General features: G+C 40.0%; 1 protein-coding gene across 3 annotated transcripts in view; it reads right to left on the bottom strand.

The window, feature by feature from the left end:
- Positions 1-3,072: 3,072 nt before the first annotated feature.
- CEP104 (centrosomal protein 104) overlaps positions 3,073-19,382 on the bottom strand; it is a 37,531-nt gene continuing 21,221 nt past the window's right edge. For 2 of the 3 annotated variants that reach the window (XM_074975832.1, XM_074975830.1), the window contains 10 exons: positions 14,706-14,882; positions 14,092-14,298; positions 11,828-11,944; positions 11,022-11,055; positions 10,500-10,581; positions 9,768-9,876; positions 7,146-7,284; positions 6,601-6,668; positions 5,828-5,918; positions 3,073-4,962 (listed from right to left, as the gene is read on the bottom strand). In XM_074975832.1, the coding sequence (XP_074831933.1) occupies positions 4,826-4,962; positions 5,828-5,918; positions 6,601-6,668; positions 7,146-7,284; positions 9,768-9,876; positions 10,500-10,581; positions 11,022-11,055; positions 11,828-11,944; positions 14,092-14,298; positions 14,706-14,882 (1,161 nt within the window). In that variant the 3' untranslated portion in view covers positions 3,073-4,825. The remainder of the gene's footprint in view (positions 4,963-5,827; positions 5,919-6,600; positions 6,669-7,145; positions 7,285-9,767; positions 9,877-10,499; positions 10,582-11,021; positions 11,056-11,827; positions 11,945-14,091; positions 14,299-14,705; positions 14,883-19,382) is intronic. The other variant, XM_074975831.1, reaches the window with a different exon arrangement.

The following is a 19,382-nucleotide window of genomic DNA, read 5'->3' on the forward strand; positions in this document are numbered from 1 at the left end:
GTAAACAAGGTCATAAAAGTCTAAAAATAAATATTTCCTGGACTGCCCTCCAGTCAGATTAAAAGACATCCAGCATATCTGCTGCTTTTGTTATGTGAAAGATTTAATTACATGCCTTAATTAATTGCCTGACTGATTCAAAAGACAACATATGGTAAGAAGGGTCACATTTACTAATGTACTGCACCCCAGGCAGGCCCAATCCAGCAAACATTTACATGCACAAAAACCTTTCCAGACAGAAGTAGGTCTATTGAAGTCTATGTATAAAAGATAAGCAGTTTGGGCTATTCAAAGGGAAGCTGTACTCTGGGATCTTAGCAACTGACTCTGCAGTCACTACACAGGATAAACTCTGTGCAAAGTCAACAGGACTTTTGCCTCCATAAGGGACTCCAAGATCAGGTTCTAAAATGGACATAATTTAATTTCTTAGAAAGATGTGAAGAAGCGTTCAAAGGTTACAGACAACAGCATTTCAAAATGCAATATGCTTATAAAATTCAGAAATGTACAGAGCGCACACACTATAAAACTGTACACTACAAGTACTGTATAGTATATACAAAGTACAATAAATACAGCATATTCCTATCAATATGGCAAAAGAATATACTGCTTTCAAATTACTATAATTCCATATTTCTGGATCCTGCTGTGGAAAGTGGTGCAGAACAATAAATTATTTGAGAAGGAAATGTCCTGAAATTTACAACGCATGAAAGGTGTTCGAAGTGCCACTCCAGGGTTTGCATGAATTTTAACACACCACACCCCAAAACTCTATCCTGTTTAAAAGCAAGTTCATACAGCAGAATGTTGATTTATGAATGTTTATTTTACTAAAACTAAAACTAACGAGAAAAAATTATTGTGAAATTAGGGCTCTAAAAACAGCCCGGGGAAGCCACTAGAGCATTCAGATATTTTCAAAGGGACTTTTTACTTCTTTTAGTAATCAGAGTTCACCAAACCCTTCCCCATTTTTAGGGCAATAGTCAACCAACCTCCTAGAACTATACTTAGAGCTCAGGTCTTGGCATTAACAAGGATTCAGGTGTCACTCCTCTTCAAAAAGTCTAGACTTATGACTAATGGGCCAGATGGGCAGGTTGTATTGAGGGAGCAGGTCCGTCCTCTCAGTATATACCACACCTTCTGTTAGCACCTCCAAACATCATTTTGGTGGGCTCGGCTACAACGTGGGCTTGGGGGGAGAGGGGTGAAGAAGTCAGTCTCAAGACTATACCTACCCCATTGCTACCAGCAGGGGAGCTACACAGGTGGCAAATTACAGGTGAAAAAATCTCCTGGAGACAGACTATGAGATATACTGCTTTTTTCCTTCTTATGCAGTCAGTTCTCCTGCTAATACATAAGCAAGCTGCTTGCCCACACAAAAGGGAGTGCATATAGTTCAACATTTCACTTACTTTTACACTAGTGTCAATTTTAAAAGCTGCATAACCACAGGAATTTGCAATTTGATCAAGAAGTATTTTCTTCTGCAACCGACATTTCCCCTCCCACTCTATAGATTTTTGGTAGCAGATTTCTAATAGCCCTCAGGGTATCAAAAGCACTACATTGCCTGAAAAAAACAGGATGGAGATTCACTCATGGAGACAATTTGGTTGTTGAAAAGGCCATTACAAGAGCAACTTTTCTGGGTTTCCTGGCACTTTACTGACTGAACAAATTAAAATATTTGGGGGACTTTTGTTGTCTACTTGAGAAACACATTTGGGTATATGTACTGCACTAACTGTGCACAGTAAATACCTGTAGTAAACCCACAGAGGAAAAAAAAAGAGTGTAGTAAAAGCCTTTGAACATTCATGTCTCTCCTTGAGAAACTGTTTTTCCAAGGTACCCTTCCTGGTAGCTTTTACTCAGACATGTATTGTTATAAGGGCTGATGCAAAACCTACTGAAGTCAATGGGTCTTTGTATCTTTGAGCTTTGTACCTCAAAGCTTTCCATAAACTTCACTGGGAATCAGATTAGACCCTAAATGAAGCATAAAACACTTGTTACATATTACTCTGCACAATCTCAGTTTATAAACACAGGAATTTTGAGTGCAAGTATACAAAAGAAATGGTTAGCTTTTTACAATTCCGTAAGTTAAATGGCCAAAATTATTTCATCCACATTTGCTAAAACAAAATTTGCGCTGCCAGCCAACAATCTGCTTCCTAGGATGATTAGAAACCCCTGACCAGATGGGATTGCTGTAAAACATATTGACTGAATCTTAACTATAGTACCATTAATGGGCGTTGGAGAATTACTATCAAATCATGTCAGTATATGGCGTAATGGATACATACAGTTTCCAGACAAAGGGATGACTTTTTGCTTTACAGGATGTTATGATGGATAATAGAGACCAAGGCAGTTGGCAAAAACTTTTCAGATTCTTGTTTTGCTTAAAAACTGGGCACTTTAAAAGGTAGAGAGAGAGAGAAAGAGAAACTACAGACTGGGCTTTGCACAGTTCAATTTTTTATGTTCCTGGCCTGCGCTGGGACTCTCTAACATTATTTCTGAATTAAAACACATCTGGTAGGCTGTGTCTACACTAGCTCCCTACTTTGAAGGGAGCATGGTAAGTACGGCATTGGGAGATTATTAATGAAGTGCTACGGTGCATATGCAGCACTTCATTAAGCTAATTCTCTGCTGCGGCAACTCTGAAGTGTTAAACTTCAAAGTGCTGGCTTGCGTGCAGCCGCGGCTAACCTGCTGGTACCTCCAAGTGCCTGAGCAACTTTGAAGTCCCTTTGCGTCTCAAAATTTTGTAATGTAGAGATTATGGCCAAAGTTTTAGCACGCTTTAGCTGTGCCTGGTCAATGTCTTGTCCCATGGGATTGAAATTTTGAGGAGCAAAGGAACTTTGAAGTTGCTCGGGTACTTGGAAGTACCGGTGGGTTAGCCGCGGCTGCACGCAAGCTGGCAGTTTGAAGTTTAACACTTCGAAGTTGCCGTGGGGGAGAATTAGCTTAATGAAGGGCTGCATATGCACCGCAGCACTTCATTAATAATCTCCTGATGCCTTACTTACCATGCTCCCTTTGACATACGGAGCTAGTGTAGACACAGTTGCAGAGTTTTGTTTAGGGAAGCTGCTATTTCACAAGTTCATTGCTTCAGGAATGTATTTGTTCACACAACCCTGTCCAACCATGTTTGTAAAATAATTTTCGGAAGGACAATCTATTTTTTTCAAACATGCCTAAGCCCTTGCATAAAAGTTTAACAGGTACCTTCTTCCATGTATATGAAGTTATAAAAAAGCTATTATACACAGTATTTATTATACTGATCATACCAAAACTTGGAGTTAGAGGTAAAACAGATAACCAGAAAGAATGTAAAAGCAGTTAAAATTTTTTCTAGAAAGTGCATGTTGTTTACCCACATCATTTTATGGCTACACAACATTGGCCAGCTGGAGAATTTCAAGCTTTCTAGCAAAGTAATATTTTTTAGCTGCTCAACACTTACTTTCTACTTTAACTTTTGTTAGCTGTACATTAGAACAGTTGGATTGTGACACTGCTGTAACAAACTTATTGACAGCAAAGCTACTGTGATTGCAACACAGCTATTGTGTTTATAATATTCACTGATGTGTTTCAAAGCCTAAAGAGGATATTTCTTCTGTAGATTGGTTTTGATTGGCTGAAGCAGTGCAGAAATATGCATAGTAGAGCTACACTGTGGGAAAATATCTTATTATAGTTCTATCTGTATGACTAGCTTTCTTCACCATAATCTGATATGCAGTGAAACTATTTCTTCTACTGTGCCACACAACCAAGCAAATTTTGGCAGACAACAATTACCAGCAAATTTTACAGTGACTCCATTAAACATAATAAAGTCACATGATACACTGATTATGTTCCCTAAATGTTTGGGGACTATTTTAAAGCACATATTAAGCTTTGGTTCTACGGAACAGATACCTCAAAGCTTTCTTCTGAAAACCTGATATAATTTGAATTAGGAGGACTAGTCTGCTATGCCCAGAGGAAGGGCCAAAAGAGAGCCAGTTGTGGCTTTGTGATCCTTCACCTATTTCCTTAGTTGTCCTGGCATCTACCATGCTCTTGTTTATACTAGCTTTCCCCCGATCCCATGGGACAAGACATTGACCAGGCACAGCTAAAGTATGCTAAAACTTTGGCCATAATCTCTACATTACAAAAACAACAAGGAATCCTGTGGCACTCTAAAGGCTAATAGATTTATTTGGGCGTAAGCTTTACCCATGAAAGCTTATGCCCAAATAAATCTGCTAGTCTCTAAGGTGCCACAGGACTCCGTGTTGTTCTTGTGGATACAGACTAACACATCTATTCCTCTGATTTCTGTATTAGTTGCTGCTGTAGTGGATAGAGCTCAGGATCTGGCTATGCTTGATCTATACTACTAAGACTCCCCATGCTAAGAGAATCCTCATCAAAGGGGCAGTTGCTTTTGCTCTCTCTGTGCTGCTGGGGGAGCGCAAAGGGCGTGCAGAGCCTCTGTCCCCAAAAGACAGAGCCTCTGTCCCCAACAGTGTCCTTCACTGTTAGTGAAATGCAGATTCTTGGGATAGTTTTATACAACACTGCACAGAGAGAATGAATATACAAGTTTAACTACTGGATAAATGAAGTAGACAAACACTATTTGTGGTTCACAAACAGCAATGTGTAGTTCAGATGAATTGGATGACATGGGGGTCCCATCACTTGAAAACCAACCGTGGAAACATGCATCCCATAAAACTTGCTCAGTAATGGAGACAAAGGAAACAAATACTTTCTCATGTCATCGCTTTGCATATGTTCTGCCAGTGCTTTTATTGAGGCCCCCTTTTGGGGTAGGGATCTTGCTTCCTACAGAGGGAGATCGAAGTTTTGTTCCTGTAGACCCTGATTTGGTTAAGCTTAATCCTGCTGCTTTGCCTGAAAAAAGAACATACAGATTACCATCACAAACAAATGCAGCATCACTCTTGCATTTTAGGTACATACCTTAGCTGCAACATTGACAGAAATAATATTGATTTTGGAGGGAGCAGGATTATTCAAGTGAGTAGTAACAAAAGATGGACTGCAAGTTTGAATCTAGGCCAGGGAGTACTCACTAACATTTGACATCAACATATCAATTTGTTCAGAGACCCACTGTATCTGACATGAGTCCATGGTCAGAGTTCAATTATCTGCCTACCTACCTCAGGCTTTTGTATAATGTTTTTCAACCTACTGTACCAGTTTCTAGATCTCTACATCACAATCCCCTTCTTCTCCCTAACAAGTGTAAGCCGAAAGACAAGGACAGATAAAGATTACTTATTCAATTCCCTCCATTCCACTTTTAGGATTAGATTAGCATACTTCAGTTGGCCCTCTCAAGCCTGAGGTACATTGACCGAATAGCATTTAAGCAGCTGACTGCTCAGTTCATAGCGCACCCTACGACAGAAGAGGGCAATTACAGCAAGGAGAGTTTTTGGGGGTATGCTGGCTCCATAAAACAACACAAACTCTAAAGACAAAATATAAACTGAGGAAATTTCTCCACTCCATTACAACAGTGCATCTGTGTCAATGTCATTGAGACTCACTGGAGTAACAGCAGGTAATTTGCCCTGTGCATGTGCTATTCTATGTCAACATATTAGAAACAAAGAGTCAGCATATATACAAACTTCAATAATGCACAGAACACTTACTGACTAAGGCTCAACTTGCTTTCTAGAATAGAGCCTTCTCCTTAAGAAAGTGAACAAAGAGAAAAGCATACTAATCATGAGGAAATCCATACCAGGCTGCATCAGCAGAGTTTTATTGAGTGTGTGTGCCCTCCGTGGATTCATTTTACAGCCATCTTTGCCCATTAGGTGAGATTTCCAGGCCTATGATCAATTAAGAAACAAATATTGTTAAAAAAGCAGAGAAACAGCAGGTTTTCATACAAAGAGTATTTCTGTATCTATACATATGCGCACACACCTGTACACACTTTGTACAGTGTCAAAGGAAAAATGAAATATTGTGTATCCTTTCACTAAGAAAAGCAAGCATATTTTAACTGTTCTTGCCTGCATGAAGGAGAAAAATCAGGAATATCTCACAGTCAAGCTGGGTTTAAGTGAACACACTTGCTTTTTTTTGCTTATTAAATACTGTCTTGATCAGCTTTAGACCTCTGAATGAAAGCCAAAAGTGGAATAATCAAGAACAACTGTAACCTGAATAAGCCTAAATGTGAGACAGTTAAATCACTTCACAAATCAAATGAAGGGGGTGGGGGGAGAAATAGAAGAATTAGAGGCAGCAGTTCCTGTTCCAAGGCTGATAACAGAAGAAGAAAGGCAGCCATTACAAGCCTGTTTTGCACTACCTTTGAAAGTAGTTTGCTACCAGTTTGTATTTACTATCATTGCAGTAGAATCTGAAGTCACAGGTACCCAGCTACTTTTTGATACAGTTAAATTCAGGCAGTGTAAGTAATTCCAGTGTTAAAGAATTAATTATTGAAGTCTTAGTGATGAGACTAGCAAGCCCAATTTGACATTACACTCATTTCTCTCTTACCTCCTCTCCGGGGGCGAAGTTTTCATGGCACAAGGGACAATGGTTTGCCACCTTTTCTGGCTTTGCGGCTGAAAAAATTAGAAAGGAGGGGTGGGGGGAAGAGGCGCTATTACCACGTGCTTTGCCAAATGCAAGAGGAACAGATTGATCTCTGCCAGTTTCTGTGAACAAGAGATGGAAATGGTTTCTTGAAAGGTAAAAGAAAAAAATCAAATCAATCAAAAGAAAAAAATGAAAAGGAAAAGAACAGTTATCACAGACGTGTGTGCAGCTTGTACTATAGTGATGTGGATGATCTCAACTGTGGAGTCATCTTCACAAGTTTTCTGCTCTTGCTCACAAGACATTCCCACCAGCATTAACAGGAGGTGAGCGCAGGGAGCACGTCAAGGCAAGGAGGGTTAGGCTAAAAATATTCAATCTTTAGCCTTGTTAGGATTCCATATCCATAGTTCAGCACCTAAGTAGAAGTACCCTGATTTTCCCAAGGTGCTGAGTACTTGCAGCTCTCCCAGGCCTCTCTCAATCCATTTGAAGCTACTCACGATTGCAAGCTTTTCCCTTCACGTGTTTGGGTAGTTCCTCTTTTGGAAGGGCCTCACTACAGCGTTGACATTTCCCAAAGCCATCTTTTTTATCACACTCGGTCAGCAAGTGTTCTGTCAGGCTTGCTATCTCTACCACCTGCAACAGAGAGGTGTCTGAGAATACAACAGACATATGTATATAGACATGTGGTGTGCTTTCAAATTGTTAGATCTTTAACAACTTTAGAGTTCAAGGAGCATTTTTCAAAGTGACTTAGGCACACATGACCCTAAGGCTAGATCTACATTAGGGTTCTAAGTCCATTTCCGATACATCGATCCTAGCTACACTAATGGTGTAGCTTGAATTGTGTATCAGAATTGACTCTCTTACTCTGTCTAAATCAGGGCTCTTTAGGCTTGCGCCGATGTCCCTTTCTCTACACAATAGCATGGAGTACCAGGGTCGACAGCTGAACCCAGAGAGATTGATTCTGGCGCATCTTAAAACACCTGGCAAAAATCAAACTCTGGACAACCACTAAATATAGATTCACCCTAAGTGTCACTGGGGGGGGGGGGGGGGGGGGCGGAAAAAAAAAATCAGTGAGACTTGGTCTTCTAATTCACCTTTGAAAATGGGGCATAGAGTAAACTGTCAAAAATGCTTAAGTCAGATAACACTCTGCTTGTGTTCCATACACATACAACCTGCAAATTTAAAGCAAAAATCTATAAATTATGGGCTTAAAAATAAAACAATGAAAGGTAACTTAAAACCTGATACTGTGTTTACTGCTACTCTGACATTTAAATATAGTTACACATGATTCCATATATTATACTGTGTATGAACATACATGCAATATTAATTTGTATGTACCGGCTGGCACTGGGACAAAACAGGAATACATATATTTTCTGGGATAGTCTTGCACAGTATAGCTAGCAGCACCTACAGACAAGACAGTGCCAGTGGTTGAGTAAATCAATGAACAATTCACATTAAAAACACCTCAGTAAAAGTTCCTAGGCCAAATTCATCCTGCAATAAATGGGTGTAACTCCCATGGAAGTCTTGGGGACACAAATGGTGTTGTAAGTGGAACTTCAGGTAAAAGTTGTTTACAAAGCAGCTGTAAATACCAAAGTAAATTTGACCTGATCTGAAATGATTGAGAGTTTCATGAAGAGTAAAAGCTCCGATTTTCACACATGCACCTTCAGCTTAAACTGCACAGCAGCAATTCCTCTGTTGGTTGATACCGCCTTTCCTTCCAAACACTATTTAAAAGGTCAAAACAAAAAAGCAGTCCAGTAGTACTTTAAAGACTAAGAAAATTTATAAGGTGATGAGCTTTTGTGGGACAGACCCACTTCTTCAGACCATAGCCATGCCAGAACAGACTCATTTTTTAAGGCACAGGGGACCAAAAATAGTAATCAAGGTTGACAAATAAGAAAAATATTATCAAGGTGAGCAATTTTCTCTGTGCCTTAAATACTGAGTCTGTTCTGGTATGGCTATGATCCGAAGAACTCATCATCTAATAAATTATTTTGTTAGTCTTTAAAGTGCTACTGGACTGCTTTTTGTTTTCATAGTATATAGACTAGCACAGCTATCTCTCCGTTACTATTTAAAAGGTGTTTGTCCTAACCCAGGATAGAGATCCCCTTCCTTTCCAGTTTCCTCATTTTAATGTGAAGATACATTTTAAATTAGCAAGTATATTGAGCAGATACACTTTGGTTGTTAACCTGGTTCCTTATATTGCTCCTTTTCCTTGTGTTATTTGTCCATGACAATGATTCTTCCACAAACTGAACTTTCAGTTAGACAGCAATGTTCACTTTTTGCACCTTATTGATTGACAACAGAATAATTCACTGCTTCTTCTAGTTCTGGAATGCGTATTGTGACACAACCCAGGGCTTGTCCTTGGGGGTCCCTGCACTATGTGGCAGTTTAAAAGCAACCTCAGAGGCCCACTGTGTCCCTCACTCTGTTTGCTGTGCTCGCAAGGGCTTGGTTCACAGCATCACTGGGCTGTTCTCATCACTGGCTAGTCCAAAACCACAGTCTTTTGGGAAGGAGGTGTGCTCCTTACCCACTGCCTGTCTAGGGCTGGCCTGATGCGTGGGGTGGTCTGGGAGGAACCCGGTCCCATCCCACATCCCGGGTTCCAGCCCAAGGACCCTAGGCAGCTCAGGCAGGAGAAGCTTCCCTCTCTGGGCCCTTCTAGTGCCACCGCCTGCCTCCCTGGGCCACTTCCACCAGACCGCTTTGTAACACAACTGCACTACCTTCCTTTGATAGTTACAGTTCTTTTCCTTGGTGAGTCTCCTCTCCCCAGCCCATCTTCTATCTCCTTCCCCCTCCTTCCTGGGGGGAAGCCTTTTTAAGGGCCCCACAGGCTTTGATTGGCTGCAGCTGCTTAACTAGCCCCAGGTGTTGGCTCACCCTGGTGCTGCAGGCTGATCCTTCCTGGGCCTTAGTCCTTGGGGAACATAAAAGATGCACACTCAGCTGCCTATATATCTCCCCTTCCACAGGGTGCTGTAGCTGGCTGTGGGCCTGGGTCTGTCACAGTACGTTATGTTATATAGTGATGCAGACTTTGGAGTCCAATGACTGACCTGTTTGCAGTGCTCACACCTTGTCAACATAGGGCAATGTTTCCAGTAATGGAGATCCAAGCCTTCTTCTGTGAATGATTCATCCCTTTCACCACAAAAAATGCACAAACTGGACAAGACAGAAGAATGATAACAAATGCTATTGATTACTAAAAGAAATATGAAATCCAAATCAAGGGGAAACATCCCTTCAGTTTACAATCTTTTTGCAACAGACTTGTTTGTACAAAATATCATCCCTACAGAATAAGTGCTTTGAGTGGGATCACACAGAGACTTTTTGTAAAGTTGTAGTTACACCAAAATGTTCAGTCAAACAGAGACACATTACTAGACATAAGTACTGGCAAAAAGTTCCCTTGGGCAGTTTATCCTATCTTAAAGAGCTTTCTTAGTCTTAGCTTGGCCTGTTTCCATAACAGTGATAAACAGTCATATTGTGATAGTTTTCTAATCCACAGACAACTTCTCAGAACACATGTACATGCTCTTCACTATTTGTATAGTTGGGGTAATCCTGATTTGCTCAGCCTTAATTATTTGTATTTTAGAAGATAAAGAATAAGGAGGAAGAAAATAAAATAATCAAAATGACTCCATTAAATACGATTTAAATCAAGTGTTAATGAACTGTCTACAAACATCAGAACAATTATCTGCATTTGGATTATCACTAGCTACTCTTTAGCAATTAGTCTTTTGAAGTGGCTAGCAGCTGCTGGTTTTACTTACTTATCTAAATAATTTGCAACCAAGGAATGATCATCTGGAATCTCTGTTGCTGCAGACAGGGTGACTTTTTTTACCTGCTCACCTGTAACAAGGAACCTGTTAAACTCAATAGATCATTCTTAGCCAGCTGCCATTACAACTAGAAACAATAATTTCCCAACCTCCCCCCCATTTGCAATGGTACACCCCTAAACACTGAAAAGCAACTATAAGCATATGCAGCACCATAATGCAACATTCCTGCATATAGTAGGAAGAAGCCCCCAGCCTAGTTGATTGCAACCAATGTTAGCTTAATAAATGGTCAGTTGTCCCCTGAAGACAGAATGACTGTCTATCAGATTGAGTCTCAGGCAGTTCAAAGCTGTAGGATCTGTGCACTTCTGAACTCAGAGTTAGCATGCATTATGTCATGGTCAATCACATATTGGATGCTATGTGTTCTAACTACTTCCTCATTCAAAACATTTCAAGGCTAATTTGGTTTCTGTGTTTCATTGAATGGTTTTAAGCTATACCTACCATGAGTCTTTTGAAAATCATTTTCTTTCTCCTGCTAAACAGAGAAATAGAAGTCAGTAATTCCATTAGTAACTAAAGCACTGGCCAGGAAAGAATCCTTTCTGAAATGCCGAGAGAGCAAGAACAGATAAATACAAAGTAAGTTCAATCAGTGAAGAAACAAGAAGCAAAGTCAAGGCAGCAAAGGCTGTGGTGCAGACAGCCACCCTTCCCAAAGTGGATTTCTCCAGAGTGCTGGGACACAACAGTATTCCTCTCTAGTACGCATAACTCTGCCCATACCTTGGCACAGGTGCATATACTTTAGTGGCAACCTTTCAATCAGGGTGGGCAAGAGCTCCTCTACAGTTAACCTTTAAAGTCAACTATGTACAATTCCAATTGCTGACAATTACATAGTATAGCATTGTTCTTAAGTGACTATATGAGTTATGCGTACTATCCTTGCATTACTCTAACAAAATACTTGGAAATCCAAAGCCTGTAGAAGCATCCATCAAACATCACATGATGGATCAAACAAATCTATGAGGACATAAATTTGTACAACGCTATGAAAAACATAGCACGGAATTTCTTTTCCTGCTAAGAGTAAAGGCCAATATGTTCATATACTTCAGTTTAAATTCTTGCAGCTTAATATAATACCAGAGTTGTTATAAAGCAGCTTTCATCTCAGAGAATACAGCAGCTTAATCTGTTTCCAGTATCCATCAGGAAAAAAAATAATAGGAGCAGTACCTGTAATTATGCTACCATTACAAGATAATTTCAGCTCAGGACATCTGATTAAAAATTATATTGACCTTTCCAGCCTGAACTTCTGCCTGGATCTCCTTCAGTGCTGCCAGCTGTCCTTGCAGAGCCTTAATCTCCTCTTTCTTCTGTTTCTCTGCTTCTTCGGCAGCTGCTTTTTTCTGTGCCTGTTAAGAAATACTCTTTCACTATAATAGTAACAAAGAGGAAGCCGTGCTAGTCTATACACTATCAAAACAAAAAGCCGTCAAGTAGCATTTTAACGACTAGCAAAATGGTTTATTAGGTGAGCTTTCGTGGGACAGACCCACTTCTTCAGACCATAGCCAGACCAGAACAGACTCATATTTAAGGCACAGAGAACCAAAAACAGTAAGCAAAGAGGACAAATCAGAAAAAGATAATCAAGGTGAGCAAATCAGAAAGTGGAGGGGTGGGGGGGAAGGTCAAGAATTAGATTGAGCCAAGTATGCAGACAAGCCCCTATAGTGACTCAGAAAGTTCCCATCACGATTTAAACCAAGTGTTAATGTGCCGAATTTGAATATAAAAGCCAGCTCGGCTGTTTCTCTTTCCAAAACGGTGCGATAATTCCTTTTCAGTAACACACATGCCTTTGGGTCATTGACAGAATGCCCCATTCCATTAAAATGTTGACTAACTGGTTTGTGATCTGGATGCCACACTCCAGAAGGCCCTGGGTGACATGCCTGTCCTCTCCTACAGACAACCTCCCAACCTCATGAGGATCTTCACTAACAGCCACAGTCTATACCCCCAGGAATACCAGTCCTGGAACCTTGTCCTGCAACAAAGCCCGCTGCCAGCTTTGTCCACATATCTTCTTTGGAAATACCATCACTGGACCTAACCAGGTTAATCACAGAATCATGGGCACTTTCTCATGCTCCTCTACTAACATCATATATGCCATCATGTGCCAACAATGCCCAGATGCTTTGTATATTGGACAGACTTCTAACTCCCTTAGACAAAGGGTCAATGGGCACAAAACAGACATCAAAACACTCCAGATCCACAAACCAGTTAGTCAACATTTTAATGGAATGGGCCATTCTGTCAATGACCGAAAGGCATGTGTGTTACTGAAAAGGAATTATCGCACCGTTTTGGAAAGAGAAACAGCCGAGCTGGCTTTTATATTCAAATTCGGCACATTAACACATGGTTTAAATCGTGATGGGAACTTTCTGAGTCACTATAGGGGCTTGTCTGCATACTTGGCTCAATCTAATTCTTGACCTTCCCCCCCACCCCTCCACTCTCTGATTTGCTCACCCTGATTATCTTTTTCTGATTTATCCTCCTTGCTTACTGTTTTTGGTTCTCTGTGCCTTAAATATGAGTCTGTTCTGGTCTGGCTATGGTCTGAAGAAGTGGGTCTGTCCCACGAAAGCTCACCTAATAAACCATTTTGCTAGTCTTTAAAGTGCTACTTGACTGCTTTTTCTTTCGCTATAATGGTTCTGTAATACGTTCTCATACAAAGAAGGATGAATAAACTCAATTTAATCCAGTACATAAAAAATGTTTTCTTACTGTGTATAAAGCAACTGATCCCTTACAATATAAACAAAAAAGGATTTTCTTTACAGGTTACACCTTCATGGTCCAGAACCCTTGGGACCTCAGTGGTCCCAAATGATGTATTTTGCCAGACCAGGGGAGGTTAATGTCCCCTTGCCTCAGCCTCGCATGGGGCTGCTGAAGGCTGCTGCCTCCAACCCCATGACCCCTGTGGCTCTGACAAGAGGTTGGCTCCGCTTGCCCTCCTGCCCCGGCTCTCTGGTCCAGGAGCTTCCCCCTATGGTCCTACTAAATGAGGGACGCTGCCAAACCAAAGAGTGCTGGTTTTAGAAGGTTCAGCCTGTACTAATTTTAAATAAATGCATTATGACTTAGATGGTCTTATAATAACTGAAGACATAATGAATAAATTAACATATCTTTCCTTCATCCCATGGTCACAGAATGATCATACTGGCACTGACACCTAGATTTTTATTACTGATGTAGAAAATTGTTACTGTTTCAGAAATATAATTTGTGCTTTTTTCATGTTTGATCCCTGTCATAGCAGTGATTTAGTATAAACTGATTCATATAGATTAAAGGGAGTGTTAGTCTTTTTTAACTATGCAACCAAGATATTTACAAATATGAAATTCTGAGATGAGTATTATCAGAAATGTTTTTGATGAGCGCAGCTACAAATTCAATGTTTCCAGCAAGGTACTACTGAAAATACATAAACTTAACATAGCTGTACACTTTCCACTGTCTTATTACTTACCTTAAGCTCAGCTTCAGTTAGTCTACCATCTATTTTAGTAAATCCATCAAAGAGTGTTTTATAGAGAACATTCTTGCGTGTATTGGCATCATCTGGAGGAAGATAGTCCAGTATCATGGTCTGGTGTTGCCTGTACATATCGAAGATAATCCGTAATGCTGTATCGCGCACCTCATATACTCTGTGCTCCAATGCCCCTGTTGCAAACTGAAAATATTGGTGAAAAACATTATTCTAGTTCAATCCTGGAGTTCAACTATCCCTGTCTAGTCTCACCACGTTTTGGGGAAAAAACAAAGGAAAGTTTAAACATCCTTTGGCAGCCCCATTCCACTGTGTGCTGAGCATAGATCAGTCAGATCAAAGGATCTGTACCTTAATCTGGATTGCCCACTGCAACAGCAGCATTGTGATTGTCTTGTTAGACAGACAGACATGTTTCTCCAACCAAGTACCATGAGTCGGCACTCTTTTGAATTATGGTTGACTAATACTAAGGTTGACTAATACCACACAGAGAAGCTCACTGGTCCTCATTAATTGGTGTATATGTTAAACACAAAACTACATTCAACCAAGAAAGAGAGACTTAATATACTATAGATTTCTCCTACCTTCATGACATTGTCAATAGTAAACCCAGAATTTTCTGTTCCCAGATCTTTCAAAAGGCGTTCCACCAAATCCACCTGACTCATTGCCAGATGAGTAGGGGAATTTGGTTTCAATGGCTGGACCAGATGAACAGGAATGATCTGAAGAGGTTTAACTTCATTACATAGTGCCATCTCCTGTAGGGAAATTCAGAGTTAATATGCACAGGCAAATGCTGAAACACAGGATGAAATGGTTTGCAAAGCTAAATGATATTCTAGATCTCATACTAAGGAAACAGCCTCACAGCTGAATTCTGTTGTCCTAAGATGCTTACTCTTCGATCCTTTCAATGCTAGACTGTATCTAATTCAAGCAAAACCAATAATTTTAACAACTTGACAAAAAATAACTTACTTCACATTTTAATTGTTAGGTTACATTCTGATTTCATTGACAACATAAGCCTGGACTTAACCCACTAGCTTGTGATGTTGAATGCATCATAAAAGATCAGAATTTGACCCATCAAGTAAGTTTAACAATTATTTTTCCCTGTGAATAAATACTACTGTATAAATCAAGAACCGTTCCTTCCATTAACAAACACTGAAGATTAGCACTGTCAAGTCTTCTGTGCTTTTATGAAGGGTAAAAGAAATGCACATTTCTAAGACACTTTTCCATTCCAACAGAACAGTTCTAAATGCTAAAAGATGATCAATGCAATTGGAGGACTCATTTATGTTCAAATTACACTAACTTGCCTGACCATTTCATTTCTTCCATGCCAAAACTCAAAGGTAAGGTTTTGGTTTAAATTTTTTAACATTTCAGGTAACATCTGTAATTTGATTCACTTATTTTTACGGTCAGTGTGGTGCCAAGCATCATTACCGTCTTCAACACAAAAGTCCTCAAGATTTAGTTGAGCAGCTGTGCTTTAATTTTGCTGAGGTCACAGAAAAAGGGAGAAAAGTATATTTAAGCTAAGGTTTCTTGAGTTGTGTAAGGCATGGCCAACACTAAGTGGATTAAAAGAAACACCTAAGTCAGTTGTGACTATGGAAGTACAGGCACCACGGTGATCATGAGGCATTAAAGCCAGGTAGTATTTCCTTGAAATCACTGCATTTTGTCCTCTTGTGAGCAAACCTGAAAAAAGTGGGTAGGGAGGACAGAAGGCAAGGGAATGTAGAAGGAGCCAGACATTACTTCAGGCAGGTTGTACACAAAGAGGAATCTATTTTAACAGCTGAGATGCAGTGAACTTCAGACCATGAGACACTACTGATCTTGCCCAGCCAGCTGATTCAATATTGGATGCCAGTGACTTTTCTGCTGTACGCTGCTTCTTTCTTTCAAACGAGAAACAGCTTATAGCAGAAAGAAGTAAAACATTCAATACAGCTTGCCACCAGGATCCACAGAATATGCAAGGATACGTATAGATGAAGAACACTGACCTAGAGGCCACCCATGCACAGGATAATTGAGGAGGTGGGTTTCGACCTGTGTACCAAAGGAGTAAAGTGGTTGCAGTAGCAACACTAAAGAAATTGATTCTTTCATAAATTGGGTTGGTTTTAAGTGATTATAAAGCAAACTTAGTTCATATTTCTTGATGATCTAATGATCTGCATTCACTATTCCAGTGAGAGGCCAATCTGCTGAAAAACATATTATTGGTTATAAAAAATAAAAGTGCTGGTTGACCACGTTTTATATCTCCTGGAGGGAAAAGTCATGCAAAACACACCCTATGGTTAAGTTACACTGTCTGCTCAAAATGTTTAAGTTTTATTCTTTGGCTTATATTAATATTTTTGTTTTCTAATAGCAATAATATGGAAAATAAATCTTCCATTGCTAAGCCAAGCACTCTGTTGTCCTGGCTACAAAACTATATCAGTAATGGTTACCTCATGTTCTTTCAAGTGTACAATTACTAATCTATTGTAGATAAGCCAAGACGTATTCATAAAATAACAAGCCACTGTTAGGATTAGTGTGACAAATCAGAGCAGTTCTTGCAATATCCCTATTAAAATCTGTCAACAATGAAAGGAAAGACTTTTCTCCCCACCTGGATGCATGTAATGATAAAATAAGACAGTAATTCACCTAACTTAGGGCCCTGATGGGACTATATTAAGCACATATATACACACATACACACTGCAGCTGGGTCTACACTAGCAAGTTCTTTTGGAAAAGCAGGCCCTTCTTCTAGAAAACCTCTGGAGCATCTACACACAAAATGCATTCTTTTGATCTGAAATAGGAAGAACACGGCACTTTTTCCAGCAGCCCTCTTGCTCTCCCAGATGAGGAAGACCGCCTTTTTCCACAAGGTTCTTTTGGGGAAAACACAGGTGTGGATGCCCCAGGGGCCCTTTTTTGAAAGAGCAGTCATCATGGTGCCAGATTTTTCAATTCCTGGCTCAGTCTTTTGAAAGAACAGGGCTGTGTGGCTGCTCTCTGTCAAAAGAGCAGATTGATCTTTCAATCTGCCTTTTTGTATATGGATGCACTCTTTTGAAAGAAGTTTTTTCATAGGAGGTCTTCTGAAAGAACTTTTTTGAAAGATCACTGTAGTGTAGACATAAGCCAAGAGTCACTCTGCCTGCTTCTCAGTTTCATCAGAAAACAATGTTTCAACAGCTTCTCACTGGTTCCACAAAACAAATGGACTATTGATTTTTAAATTGGCATCCTTGTATTTCTTTTGCTAAATCAGATATTTACATAATTTATTTCTAATTTAAAATGTCCCTTAGGTTTTTATGACAATTAGGTTAAAATGACTTAAATTCAGTCTCACAACAGGTAAGTTTACTTACAATTTTACACCAATTAGTTTGAGTGTAAATATAGTTTTCTTTAATCAAAAATTCTACCATATTATGAAGAGGGCACAGAGACGATCTTATAGAATCATAAAATACTAGGACTGGAAGGGACCTCGAGAGGCCATCGAGTCCAGCCCCCTGCCCTCATGGCAGGACCAAGTACTGTCTAAACCATCCCTGATAGACATCTATCTAACCTGTTCTTAAATATCTCCAGCGGTGGAGATTCCACAACCTCCCTAAGCAATTTATTCCACTGTTTGACCACCCTGACAGTTAGGAACTTTTTCCTAATGTCCAACCTAAACCCCCCTTGCTGCAGTTTAAGTCCACTGCCTCTTGTTCTATCCACAGAGGCCAAGAAGAACAAGTTTTTTCCCCTCCTCCTTATGACACCTTTTTAGATACTTGAAAACTGCTATCATGTCTCCCCTCAATCTTCTCTTTTCCAAACTAAACAAGCCCAATTCTTTCAGCCTTTCTTCATAGGTCATGTTCTCTAGACCTTTAATCATTCTTGTTGCTCTTTTGTAGACCCTCTAATTTCTCCACATCTGTCTTGAACTGCAATGCCCAGAACTGGACACAATACTCCAGCTGAGGTCTAACCAGCGCAGAGTAGAGCGGAAGAATGACTTCTCGTGTCTTGTTCACAACACACCTGTTAATGCATTCCAGAATCATGTTTGCTTTTTTTGCAACAACATCACACTGTTGACTCATATTTAGCTTGTGGTCCACTATAACTCCTAGATCCCTTTCTGCTGTAGTCATTCCTAGGCAGTCCTTTCCCATTCTGTATGTGTGACACTGATTGCTCCTCCCAAGTGGAGCACTTTGCATTTGTCCTTACTAAACTTCATCCTGTTTACCTCAGTCCATTTCTCCAATTTATCCAGATCATTTTGAATTATGACCCTATCCTCCAAAGCACTTGCAACCCCTCCCAGCTTGGTATCACCTGCAAACATACTTTCCATTTTAATATCTAAATATGAAGATATTGAACGGAACCAGTCCTAACACAGACCCCTGCAGAACCCCACTTTTTATACTTTTCCAGCAGGATTGAGAACCATAAAGAACTACTCTCTGGGTACAGTTATCCAGCCAGTTATGCACCCACCTTATAGTAGCCTCATCTACGTTGTATTTGCCTAGTTTATTGAAAAGAATATCACGTGAGAGCATATCAAATGCTTTACTAAAGTCTAGGTATACCACATCCACAGCTTCTCCCCTATACACAAGTCTTGTTATCCTATCAAAGGCAGCTATCAGATTGGTTTGATATAATCTGTTCTTTACAAATCCATGCTGGCTGTTCCCTATCACCTTACCACCTTCCAATTGCTTGCAGATGATTTCTTTAATGACCTGCTCCATTATCTTTCCTGACACAGAAGTTAAGCTGATGGGCCTGTAGTTTCCTGGGTTATTCTTATTCCCCTTTTTATAGATGGGCACTATATTTGCCCTTTTCCAGTCTTCTGGAATCTCTCCTGTCTCCCATGATTTTCCAAAGATGATAGATAAAGGCTCAGATACCTTCTCTATCAGCTCCTTGAGTATTCTAGGGTGCATTTCGTCAGGCCCTGGTGACTTGCAGACATCTAATTTTTCTAAGTGATTTTTAATTTGCTCTTTTTTTTATTTCAACTTCTAACTCTACCCCTTTCCCACCAGCATTCAGTACGTTAGGCATTCCTTCATCAGACTTCTCAGTGAAGACCGAAACAAAGAAGTCATAAAGCATCTCTGCCATTTCCAAGTTTCCCGTTACTGTTTCTCCCTCCTTACTGAGCAATGGCCCTACCCTATCCCTAGTCTTCCTCTTGTTTCTAA

This window comes from Carettochelys insculpta, chromosome 23 (assembly GCF_033958435.1).
Source record: "Carettochelys insculpta isolate YL-2023 chromosome 23, ASM3395843v1, whole genome shotgun sequence".
Lineage (NCBI taxonomy): Eukaryota > Metazoa > Chordata > Testudines > Carettochelyidae > Carettochelys > Carettochelys insculpta.